This window comes from Crocodylus siamensis, chromosome 11 (assembly GCF_052110815.1).
Source record: "Crocodylus siamensis isolate JL-2025a chromosome 11, ASM5211081v1, whole genome shotgun sequence".
NCBI classification, from domain to species: domain Eukaryota; kingdom Metazoa; phylum Chordata; order Crocodylia; family Crocodylidae; genus Crocodylus; species Crocodylus siamensis.
This window is the reverse complement of record NC_143405.1, coordinates 6,960,248-6,972,594: the sequence shown is the minus strand read 5'-3', so window position 1 is coordinate 6,972,594 and position 12,347 is coordinate 6,960,248. Positions and strand designations below refer to the sequence as shown.

General features: G+C 49.1%; 1 protein-coding gene across 3 annotated transcripts in view; it reads left to right on the top strand.

Annotated features, from left to right (window-relative positions):
* ADAMTS13 (ADAM metallopeptidase with thrombospondin type 1 motif 13) overlaps window positions 1-12,347 on the top strand; it is a 28,261-nt gene that overhangs the window by 2,288 nt on the left and 13,626 nt on the right. For all 3 annotated transcript variants that reach the window (XM_090021177.1, XM_090021176.1, XM_090021178.1), the window contains exons 3-18: window positions 345-628; window positions 998-1,139; window positions 1,382-1,521; window positions 2,704-2,787; window positions 2,883-3,007; window positions 3,542-3,688; window positions 5,718-5,852; window positions 6,650-6,800; window positions 7,290-7,394; window positions 7,727-7,878; window positions 8,337-8,400; window positions 8,900-9,026; window positions 9,269-9,417; window positions 9,889-10,009; window positions 10,721-10,801; window positions 11,085-11,266. In XM_090021177.1, coding sequence (XP_089877303.1) covers window positions 345-628; window positions 998-1,139; window positions 1,382-1,521; window positions 2,704-2,787; window positions 2,883-3,007; window positions 3,542-3,688; window positions 5,718-5,852; window positions 6,650-6,800; window positions 7,290-7,394; window positions 7,727-7,878; window positions 8,337-8,400; window positions 8,900-9,026; window positions 9,269-9,417; window positions 9,889-10,009; window positions 10,721-10,801; window positions 11,085-11,266 — 2,189 coding nt within the window. The remainder of the gene's footprint in view (window positions 1-344; window positions 629-997; window positions 1,140-1,381; window positions 1,522-2,703; window positions 2,788-2,882; window positions 3,008-3,541; window positions 3,689-5,717; window positions 5,853-6,649; window positions 6,801-7,289; window positions 7,395-7,726; window positions 7,879-8,336; window positions 8,401-8,899; window positions 9,027-9,268; window positions 9,418-9,888; window positions 10,010-10,720; window positions 10,802-11,084; window positions 11,267-12,347) is intronic.

Below are 12,347 nucleotides of genomic sequence, written 5' to 3'. Positions count from 1 at the left end.
GTCAAAGAAACTGTTATCCCAATTTTATAGAAGATGGGGAAACAAAGGCACGGAGTGGTTACAAATCTCGACTACAAGCAATCAGTTTTATAGCTGAAAATAGACTTAAGACCTCCCCGGTGATTGTGAGTCTATGCTTCAGAACATGATCGTCCTTAATTTTGGGCTAGATAGAAACACAAAAGACTTTGGCTAGTGATATTATTTAAGGGGAGGGTCACGAGCTTTCCAGAGACGGCTGTTTTTCATGGAAGCAGATTGATGACATGTCTTTTCCCATGTATGTCTGTTGTTATTGTGAACGGTTCCTGTAATTTTTTGGTCATTTCCTTTCTTTCTTGTAGTACCTGAGTTCATTGTTGTTCAGCCTGCTTGCACCTGTAAAGAAGACCAGGTTGGACTGACCGCTTGTAAAGTCCAACGCTGTTCTCTTCAGTCATGGGGAGAGCTCTACACCTTTGAATTTCTAGAGGATCATGAACTCCTTCCCCCTTCCTTTGTGAGCCATCGAGTGCTGAACGCTTCTGTTAGCTTGCTAAAATGGTTCCCGGGCAACTGCTTTTCAGGTGGAAAACCACTGCTTCCTTTGGGGGCTGTGTGTAGGGTCAGTTACTGCGAAGGGCAGCTGGTGAGTATGTAGCATTGGCTGCAAGGGGATTCTCATCTGGGTAGGAGGGAGATTGAGCTAGAGGCTGAAATCCAAGCTTCTCCCAGTGTTCACAAGGTTTACAGTCTAGCACTGGGATTTGGGATCTGCTCAGCTCTTTAGTACAGCGCTGTGAAGGTGCTTGAAAGAAGACATACCACGTATCATTGCTGTTTTGAAGCATTTACAGTTCAATGCAGTATATGTTGCCAGATTTCATACAGAAGGAAATACCAAGATTGGCAAATAAGTAAAGAAATAAGACACAGGAGAGTGTGGGAGGAGAGATCGTATGTGACTTGCATTGGAGGTCACTGGAATAACAGAGGGCTGGATCTTTGTCTCCTATAGCGAGGCATCATCACTGCAAGTGAGGAAAAGATTCACATCAAGCCTGTGAGAAGTAAACACTGGAGCCTGCTGAAGGACCTCAGCTTCTTCAGGCCCCACCTCATCTTCAGAACCACAGGGAGAGGGGCAAAGACAGCAAAAGGTATTGGCCATGCTGGCCTTGACATAGGAACTGACAGCCAAATGCTGCCCCTGGGCAACTTGCATATGTTAAATTGCCCAGGGTGGCAGCTGCTGAGAGCTTCCTTCCAGCACTTCACAGATTCCTACTTGCACTGGTTTCAGTCTTGTGAATGACTTGTGCTCAGCAGAAGGGAATGGGTCCCCAGGAGCCCCCAGGTCTTCTTGCTTTCTAAACTCCCCTTTGCTTTGTTGTTATTATAGAAAAAAAGTTTCATCCTCGCCATTGGAAAAGGTCTGAGGGGACTGTCAAGCACCTGGAGCTGCTGGTTGCAGCAGGCCCAGATGTGTACCAGTTCCACAGAGAACACACTGAGAGGTATATCCTCACCAACCTGAACATTGTGAGTAGCTTGCTCTTTGTTTTCAGTGCATCATCTCAGGGCTCTGTAGTGTCATGGGTTCAGCGTAGCCTCTGGCGAGGCTTTTTGCTCACCCTCCAGTCACGTGTAGCACAAGCTTCTGAAAACATTTGTACGGACATTTGTGGGGAGTGCCCAGTGCTCTCTCGGGGAAGCTGGATGGTGTGCAAAGCAGTTGCCTGCTGCCGCAGTCCTGTGCTTTGCGTGGGGTCTGACCCTCACAGAGGAAGCTGTATGTATGAAGGAGGGCCTTGGCAAGTACTGTGAGTGCCGCTGTAGCATCGTAGTTGGAAAATGTGTTCCTTAATTTCATTAGTGGTGTTGATGAATACCTGGTGCCGACTTCAATATTAAGAGTCTTTTAATCTGGAGCTGGATTCAGTGCCTGTGGGATTCAGTGGAAGGTCAGACTCCCCAGAATTTTAGTGGCTAAGCCCTTTTAAGTCCATTTTACTTCTCTGCATTTTAGCATTTGATTGCTATTATTGACTTCCCCCCTCCACTACCCATTTGCTGCATTTACCATATGACTGTCAGGGCTGGGTGACCCTGGGGAACTCGGGCATCTGTGTTCACATTTATCAAATTCCTTACCAGGTTGGTTTTCATCAATATGTGTGGCCTGTAACCTTGCTTGTTGAGGATCATGGCACTCCCCTTTAGTGACCAGACAAGGTGTTTTACATTGAGTTTAGTTCCAAGATAGATCCAGGAGCTTTAGGGCATGGACCTTTGCAAGCATCTACGCATGGAGTGCCACAGCAATGTGAAGATTTTGTATGGGAGTGTTGCAGAAACTAATGGCAGTTTTGAAATAAAACAATTGTGCACAACGATCATGTACTGGTCCGCATAACTACTCTCCATAACCATAAACAATGGGTGCATTTGATGATGTGGGAAACTCAGTGTTTGCTCTTGCTGTGTAATTTCCCACTTTGTCACAGACCTGCAGTGTGTGCAGCCATGTCACCATTAGTTTCTGAAACACCCGTATATTTGATAATTATCTGGCCTCTCATCTTGGCAGTGCATTCAGCTGGGAAGGGGGAAGGTCCTCACCAGTGTGGTGGCAGTGTAGGCACATGTCATTGGGCAGACAGGAGCAGTCACTCTGGCATCTTCCCCGTGTAATCATTGTGGATCCTGCTTCTCTTTTGCCAGGGTGCCGAACTGCTGAGAGATGCTTCACTGGGAGCTCAGTTCAGGGTTCACCTCATGAGAATAATTGTCCTGACAGAACCAGAGGTAGGAACAGGCTTGTTTTCTGCTCTTGTCAGCCTTAAAGGGGTTGCTGAGATCCTAAACTAACTGAGGTGCATGAACACTTTTCCTTCATGTAGGCAGATCTGAACATCACTACAAATATCACCTCCTCCCTCATCAGTGTGTGTGAGTGGAGCAAGAAGGTCAATCCCCAGGATGACTCGGATCCCCAGCATGCTGATCTTGTTCTGTATGTGACCAGGTAATGCAGATCTTTGCCTGGAGAGGGGATGAGGGCTGGTTTAGAAGGAGCAGGAAGCCAGGGTGATACAGGGACTCAGGGGCTGTGATAGAAATTTTTCCCCAATACAGAGATTTCCTTGGAGTCTTCTGTTCTTGAACATTGCTTAGCTTCCAGGCTCATGTCCTCTCAGTTGGCTTTGTGGGTGGTGGTAAACATGACACAAGCTGAGTTCCAACTGAGAGCAGTCCCCTTGTTTTATTGCTCTGCTCTCTTCTGAGGGGATTCTGCATCCCTGCCTCCTACCAGCAGGGCTCTGTTGTTGCCTTTCATTCCCCTTGGGTATGGGAATCACATGTGCTTTCACAGAGAATCGACATATGCCTGGAAGTGTGGGGTGGGGTCCATGTGGATGCCTCCATTACAGTGAAAAAGGGGTGTGAAATACACGAGGAGGTTGGCTGGGGAGAAGCTGAAGAATTGTTGGTTGGAAATCATTTTTGCTTGGGTTTTTAATTCCTCTCTGTCTCTGCCTCCCTCCCTCCTTTCCCTCAGATTTGACCTGGAATTACTGAATGGGAACAAAGAGCTTCGTGGAGCCACTCAGCTGGGTGGAGCCTGCTCCTCCTCTTGGAGCTGCATTATCACTGAGGACACTGGCTTTGACTTGGGAGTCACCATGGCCCATGAGATTGGGCACAGGTCAGTGTGGAACCTCACATCCTTGTTAACAGCAGCTGTTTTATTTTACTCAAGGAGAGAAAAGGGTTCACCTTGGGCACCCACTGGTTTGGTTGAAATGCAGTTCTGGAGTTGTCTTTATAAAGATCAGTAACTAACCCTGCCAGGTCCAGCACTCCCTTAGATCCCATTGACTGCTCTGATAGCAGAGGGCACTTAGCATGTCCTGGAGCCCTCAAACCTGAGCCATCATGCCATGGTGCTGTACACCAGGGCTCAGCTCTGTGCCACCAGCTGATTCTGAACCTTGGAAGCATCAGGGATCCCCTGCCAATGGCCCCGCTCCCTGTAGTGATGTGGAGCTTTGGTCTAGAGGAGGAGGGTCCCATAGGGCAGAGCTCTGGTGTTGAACAGGTTGCACTGAGGGTCTTGTGGGCAGGGTGGAGATAACTGGAGAGCAAATAATAGAGAAGCAAATTAAATAAAACAGGGATTGAGTGTTTACAGCCCAGGTTCTCTGCTGGGGCAGTTCTGTCACTTGTGGATCTTTGCCAGCCGACAGTTTAGCCTGTCGTTTTTCTGCAGGTACATCTTTCACACGCACATTTCCATCAACCTCTAGTATATTGGTGCTACTCCACTGGCTTTTCCCAGTGCTTGGTCTGGTAGCCTACAGACCATTTCTTACTATGTGTATGCACGGTGCCAGGTACAGCAAGGCCCCATACTAGCGGAGACGGCTGAGCAGCACTGTGATAGAAATAATGCATGGGAAAAACTAATAATAAGATGTTATTCTGGAGGAAACTATATGCTGTGTAGAAGGGGGGAGGGCAACGTGAGATGTGATTAAACAAGACAGTGTGGAAGCTTCAACACTTTGCACTTCTGCAACTAACTATGCTGGTCTGTACTTCTCGGAGTCATTTATAAGCAAAGGTTGTGAACACACAACACATTCCTATACTCTAGAGCAGAGGTTCCCAAACTTTTTCTTATTGCTTACCCTCTTCCAGATTTACCAGCTGCCTGCATACCCCTACCAGCATATGTTTTATATTTTAACCCCTTAAATACCAATTATTATTATTATAATGAAAATTAAATCCATCATTACACCATTTCTCCTGTGAACACCCCAGAGATGCCTTGCGTACCCTTAGGGTACACATACCACAGTTTGGGAGCCCCTGCCCTAGAGTAACTGCATTGGTTTTGTGCAGCAGTCTGTTATACCAAAGGGCTTGGATGGGACATCAGCTCTCCCTTTCCTGGTAGCTGCTTGAAGAAGATGCTATTAAAGAGCTTCACCACGAGGTGGCAAGAGAGCTGGGCATAGCCTGCTTCCATTGAGGAAACAGCTATCCCAGGGTGAAGCTGACTAGAACTGCAGACCTCCAGCGTATGCTGGTGTAATTTACACTCGCTATTCCTGACTTTCCGAGGGGTAACTTTACCCAGGAGTAGAGCAGCCTACACTGGGGTGTGGAGCTGCCCATCATGCGCACACTCCATGCAGTTACCTGGTGCAAAGGCAGGTTATGCTGGGATAAGTGTGTCATCTCTCCATACACCCAGCCTCAACGTTATCATGAGGTGAAAAACCAGTATTTACCTCCTTTCTATGAGTGGTAAAACCAAGATGTAGAGAGAGGATGTGGCTTAGCTAAGAACTCTTGAACTGTCTGAGAATAGGGTCCATGAGTCACAGCACTCAGTCCTGAGCTCATACTAGTCTCCATTCCTGCAGGACATTCCTGCAGAACCATGCCCAGGAATGGTTCACCCCAGGGCAAACAAGGGCAGCCTGCTGTGCACAAGCTGTTTTGCTCTTGTCCCACGATAGCAGGGGTAGCCTGCCATGCACAAACTGTTCTGCTTTTGCCCCTGTGCCTGTTCTTGTGCCATGAAAGATGAAAGCTAAACTGGGGAAGCTCAGCCCTCCGTGAAGCAGAGGTTTCATTTCCCACCCCTGTGTCACCTTGCCATAGATAAGTGGTTCTCCTGTGTTAGCTCAGGAGCAGAACCCCCATTTCTTCTCATGTTGCAGTTTTGGAATCTCCCATGATGGTGAGGAGAACTCTTGCAGTAAGAGCGGCTTTATAATGGGCACCGAGGGCAGCCACAACAGCATTGACTTGGCCTGGTCAGAGTGTAGCAGAGAGCAATTCCTTGCCTTTATCAGGTAAGAGGAGCAAATGGTTCTACCCATGCACATCTATAGGCAATAGCAAAGAGTAAAGTAGGAGTCACTTGGAAAATGAGGAACTGTAATCTAAAGGTTTGTGTCTATAACACTCTGGTTTTGTAGGGAGCATGGGGTACAGAGGAATGCCCGGGGTCACTAGAAATGGTTCTGGTGAGATCTTGTATCTGGGCTGTGGCTGCTTCACAAGCTTCCCACTAGCAGGTTGAAGCCTACATGATCCTATTTCCATTCCCTTGTGTCCCTGCCCCAAGGCTGCACTGTCCTTGCTTCCAGGACCTCTTGAAGATATGTTGTAGGCTGCTGTCTCGTTCCCTTTGGGTGCAGGATGGAGGACAGAGGAGAGCATGGTAAAGGGCAGTTTAAACCAATTCTCTGTTGCTGCCTCCTGTGAAGTCAGTCTGGGGATCTTAGGTGGAACCTGTTCATTCAGGGCAAGATGTTTCTGTTTGGCATTTCTCCTACACCTTCCTGAGAGATGCTACCCTGAGCTAACAAGATGTCTGAGCCTGAGATGGACTTAATGAGAGTGTGTGTTACTTGGCGAAGAACGGAGGAATGCAAGAGCTGCCTTACTGATGAAGGGTCCCTCTGCCGTAGCGGCAAATAGCGGATGCCTTAGAAGAACTGTTTAACCAACAAGCCCGTTAGAGTGACTTGCTAAGACTCCAAAGTAGCAGCTGGCTCTCATGACAGAGCCTTGAGCCTTGGTCAAGGTATGTGTTGGCCTTTCCTGGCCACGTTCGGGGAAATGAAGTCTCTTGTGGTTTTATCAGTACAGGCCAAGCCAGCTGCATAAATGACCTGCCGGACCTAGGAGGCAGCATCCCTGGGTGGAAGCCTGGCTTATACTATGGCATGGATGAGCAGTGCAAAGTTGCCTTTGGGGCCGCAGCCACAGCTTGTACCTTCGCCAACAGCAATGTTGTAGGTAGAATGCTCTCTGCTTGCTTGTGCTTCTGTTGGGGGTTGGCCCTGCCTGGTGGTGCTAGCAGCTGGGAGTGGTGGGAAGGGCCTGTTGGTTGGCATCCTGCTTGGCCATGCCAGTCACTGAAGTGGCTGTGGTGCCTGCCACCTGCAGCATGGGCATCATCTGCTCTCCCCAGTTGAATTGTGAACGTGATGTCTGTGAGGCTGGCATCTGGAGGCACAGAGGAGGGGGCTGCCTCTGTGTGAGGCATCTCTGGCTTGAAGGAAGTAGCTCTGTGGGTGTGAGGAAGGCCTGCCAGATTCCCAACTGCTCTCTGGTTACCTGTGCATACAGAGCTTGGCCAGAGCTGTGGGAAGGCTTAGGGAAGCTAACAAACCATTCTTGCTGGCCGTCCTGTGACTCCTGTGTTAGTAGGGATGGAAAGGGAGAAACTGGCTCACAGGCTAGAGCATGCCCTGAATGCCCTGACCTCCTTGCCTTGCCAGGACATGTGCAGCGTCCTCTCTTGTCACACAAACCCAGCTGACCAGTCCAGCTGCACTCGCTTGCTTGTCCCTCTTCTGGATGGTACTGAGTGTGGAATCAATAAGGTACGAGGTCTGTGGCTGCTTCTGAGGTTGGAGGCAGGAGTGGGTGGTGGTGGAAGATAGTTTGGTGGTGCCACAGGGCTAATGGTCTTCTGTTTCTAGGGAGCTGACTCCAAATGCTAGAGCCATAAGCTGTATGTGATCTTAGTTGGTTTGGGCCTTCCCCCCGCACCAGGTGGAACTCTGTGTCTCTGGAAGGGCTTTACAGTCTTGTAGCCTGATGTTAGTGCCACGCAGGGGAGGGCTCAGTACTGTCTTCCCTCGTGTTACCAGCCCTGGCACTCATAGCTGCACCCTTGCTGCTGCTGCGCTATATATGGCATTCCTTGTTCCAGTGGTGCTCCAAGGGCCGTTGTAGTTCTCTGGAGGAACTGAACCCTGTCACGGTGGTGCACGGCCACTGGTCCGGCTGGAGCCCCTTCACTTCCTGCTCCCGCAGTTGCGGTGGTGGAGTTGCAGTGAGGCGACGATTCTGTAACAACCCTAGGTAAGACTTGGACACTTTTCAGCAGTGCCATTGGAGGGGGGAACTGGGCCCTGTAGCTGGGGGCAGGCCTGTGGAGCCTGTGTTTCCACCCCATGGCTGGGGCTGACATCTTGTGTGGGTGAAGGTTTGTTTGTACAAGACTGGGTGCCCTGTGCTGTAGTTAGGCCGGTCATGCAGTGTGGGGTGCACTGGATTTAGTCAGCAGGATGAGTGCTGCCCCTTGCACTGGCAGAGCCAGCACAGTCAGGCCTCGCTGCCCTGGCTTGTTCTTGTCTTTCCACCGGTTTTGTCCCCATGTCACGTCTTTGTTGGCACGTATCGCTGCCCCATTTTGGTGGGTTGCAGGGTCGTGGGCAGATACTTCCCAGTCCTGTGGATTGAGGGGCATATCAGGGTCCTCTTCCTCCTCCCTGTGGGGTCTCTCCTCCTGCTTCTCACTTGGTGTTTCTGGTTTTCAGGCCTGCTTTCGGAGGCCAGCAGTGCCTGGGAGAGGACCTCCAAGCAGAGATGTGCAACACCCAGGTAGGCAGACGCCTCTTCTCTCACTCCTAGTTGAGATGACATTTTAACCCTTTGAGTACTGTGCTACCCATGGCTGCACCTTTTGACGTTGAAACAGTTGATTTCCCTGTGAGGGTCACTTCCTGGATGTCCTGTAGTCTCCATCTGTTTGCTGCCCCAATGGTATTTGTCCTATGGTGACTGAGCACAGTGCTGTGCTGAAACAGCCCGTGTAAGGTGTAACAGGTCATTGCTCTTTTTAATGCCCAGCTCTGCTCAAAAGGGTACATACTTCTGTCTGATGGCATCAACTGAGCAAGAATCCACCTCCAGACACAACCCCCTGGTACCTCCTGTCCAGTCCCCTGCAACTTTATTTTAATTTGGTGTTTCATTGGTCCACATAGTTAATCAGCTGCTGCTTTCCGTCCCAGAAGGGACTGCATGCAGATAGTGGGAGAAGCAGTTCCTGGCTTGTCCTCTTGGAGGACTTCGTTTCCAGGGTCTTACTTTCTTCCAGGCCTGCAGGACAACCCAGGTAGACTTCATGGCTGAGCAGTGTGCCGCGACCAACCCTCAGCCGTTTTACATCGCTGTAGGCGTTGCCTCTTTTTACAATTGGACTTCAGCGGCCAGTGATGCTGCAGGTAATGGGAGAAATGGCAGTTGAAAGAGTGAAGGGAGAAGGAATGAGTACCTCTCCTGTGGGATGGAGGACCCCACCAGGGGATGCTGTTCCTACCCACTATTTTAGCCATGCTTGTAATTTCCCAGTATAGACCAAAGCCCATCCTGATGGGGGCTTTTCCCTCCCTCCCATCTTTCACTTGACTATTGGTCTTTCTTGGCTGAGTAACTCTGCCTTTCTCCTTGCATCTGCTTTTCCCAGAGGACATTCTGTGCAAGTACATGTGCAGGGCAGCTGGCAAGAACTTCATTGGGAGCCGTGGGGAGGCCTTCACTGATGGGACTAGGTGCAGGCCAAGCAGTTCCGACGCTCATGGCCCGTTCAGTCTCTGTGTGATGGGAAGCTGCAGGGTAAGGCCTTTCCCTTTGCAAGCTGATTCTGGATTGCGGGCAAGCACCATATATCAAGCCTGCCTGTGAGCTGGAGCAGCTGGACTCCTGGCTCCCCTGGAATTACTGGAGATTTTTTATTATCAGGTTGGATTTTTGGCCAAGTTAATCTTGCATCATACTGGGGCATCATGGTGGGACATGGTGGATGTGTTGGGTCACATGGGCAATCCTTCCTTCAGGGCTAGAAAATGCTATGTGACTCATGAAACCCTCAGTTCTCCTAGATTAAGACTTTCTAGCCCAGGAGTTCCCGGCCCTAGCTTTGGATATCTTTTGTATATGGCAGAGTCTTTATGTGTCGCTCACTCCCTCTGTTATCTCTGCAGCAGAAAAGCAGAATGAAGAAGAGAATGGTGGCAAGTAACACTTTGAGCCTCTGGGTGTTCTGCTCAGAGTGAGTTGGTCTCACTGCCTTTTTCCTTGGCTCAGGTGTTTGGGTGTAATGGTAAGATGGACTCCGGGAAGGTGATGGATGCTTGCAAAGTCTGCGGTGGAGACAACACCACATGTACCAGAGTGAGCGGTTCCTATGTGGAAGGAAAGGCCAAAGGTTTGCAAGCCTTATCCCCAGCTTCTACCCAGCACAGATATCAGCTTTTCTTCCCACCCTTGGTGGCTCATTTCTTTCCTCATGGGGAAGATGGTGATGGGGCTTGAGGGACTGTCAGAGGAGGAGATTAAGAGCTGCCAGGTTGCTGGAGAACTACCTGCGGGGTGTGTTCTCTGTTGAGCTCTGTAGTGTGATTACTCCTTTGCCTGTTGCCTGAGGACTCAACACCAGCTTTGATTTTCTCTTTCGGCACTGGATGGGGAAGAGCTCAGCCAAATCCAATTCTTTGCATCAGTGGGAACTTCAGACTTTCTCACGCCTGAAGGTATAGAGAGGTACAGTGCTGCTTTGAGGGCACTATCCTCACTCCTGTAGTCACCCTCACACATCTTTCATAGGTTGACACAATACAGAAGTCCTCCACCACATTTGACCTTTCTTAGCTATGTTCATCCCGGGGACAACTGTGAAGTCAGGGGACTTCCGGCAAGGGTGAATGTAGCCTAGTGTTTCAGCACCGCCCCCCATGCTTTCTGTGAAGCAAACCAGATGACATGCACGTTTTGAGAAGCTTGATTATTGTTTGTAAAGCACCCTGAGATCCTAAGATGAAAGAGGCACTGCAAGTGCTGTTCATTTAGAACACACCATGCTCTCAAAGACGGTGCAGAAGCAAAAATAACCAGATCTTCTTTGTTTTGACCATTCCAGAATATGTTACATTTCTGGCCCTGCCTGGCAACACCACTGAGGTCCATGTTGTCAATCGGAAACCCCTCTTCACGCATTTGGGTGAGCATGAGAGGAAGGGTGAGGGTTATGGATCAGTTTGCTGATTGTATTTCTATGCATACAGGCAGAAATTGTGAGAAACCTTCCTGACAGGGCAGTTTGTTCACTTGTGGGATACTCACCACAGGGAACTGGGGAAGCCCTACTGTGTGGGATGAAGCCCTACTGTGTGGGATGTCTGAACTAGACCAGACAAACATACCTCATGGGATCTTTATTTTTTGATGATGATGTGAGTGAACCTCACACCCATGTTTTCCGTCGGTTGTTGTTGCTCCTTTAGCTGTGAAGATCAAAGGTCAGTTTGTGGTGGCTGGGAAGGGAACAATCTCATTGAACACTACGTACCCATCAGTACTGGAAGACAGCCAGATCAGATACACGCTGTTTCTCACTCAGGACCACCTGCCGATCCTAGAGGAAATCCATGTGGATGGACCAACTCGAGAGGACATAGAGATCCAGGTGACTTGTGGTTTTACAAGGGGCAGCCAAAAATGGCCAGAGTGGGACTGGGTGGCTCCAAGCTAAGACCTCCACACTGAAGCACAGAATCTTCATTCCAGTTCATTAGGGATGGCCAGCAGGCCTCATCCTTGGGCCAGTTCCTGATCACCTGTGGGAAGGCTGAGTTACAAGCTCTTTCTGTGTTGTGTTCAGACTTGGGTAAAGGTTGGTTCAGAAAAAAAGAGGAAATCGTGGACTCCTGGCAGTTAATCTCACTTGTGGGGTGTGAGGTCGTGCTGGATCCCCTCCACAGAAACACACCCGATATGGGCTAACTGCAATCCATATCACTCCTTAGCAGGGTTCATGTGCCGGTAATGGTTGTCTTAAAAGATTCCCAGATACTGAGTCACCAAAGAGAGGTGCCCAGATGTGGCATGCAGGTTCAGATTTTGGAGTTTTTATGACAGACTTAATCTGGAATTAAAGGATAACTAGGCCTGTGTTAGCTTGTCTGCTTTACACAAGAGCGTTAGCGTAGTGGTCTCTGTCCCAACACATGATGTCATGACAGTACTTGGAGTCTATCGGTTTAACTTATAAACTCTCCAGCTCCTGGAGTCTACTAGAGTCTTGTAGAGAAGTCCCTGGATGAGGTGTTTCTCAAATGCGTTTTTCTCTTTCTTTGGACAATACTTCAAATACTGGATGTTAAGAAAAGACCAAGCCTGTTTTTAGTGAACTCTCCAGCATTGCTCATTGACAGAAATTCCACTGGTACAAAAATGTTTTCATTACAGCTGGATTAGAAGTGAAAGCCTGGATGCTGGAATGCTTCGAATACAGATTCTGCATCCTTGTAGCATCCCTGCTATTGACATTCTCAGACACATTCCTCTGACTTGATCTCCCTGTACATTACTCTGTTGATCCTATCTAAGCTCTAGGCCAGTGATTCTCAAATGAGGGTGCTGTGGGTACCCTGGGCTGCCTTGAGATCCTTTCAAGGGTGCCACAGGTTGCCATGCAATGTTAGCTCTGTTAGGTGTGCAGATATGATTCACAAAATAAGCTCAGAGATTTCAAATAGGAATTCATA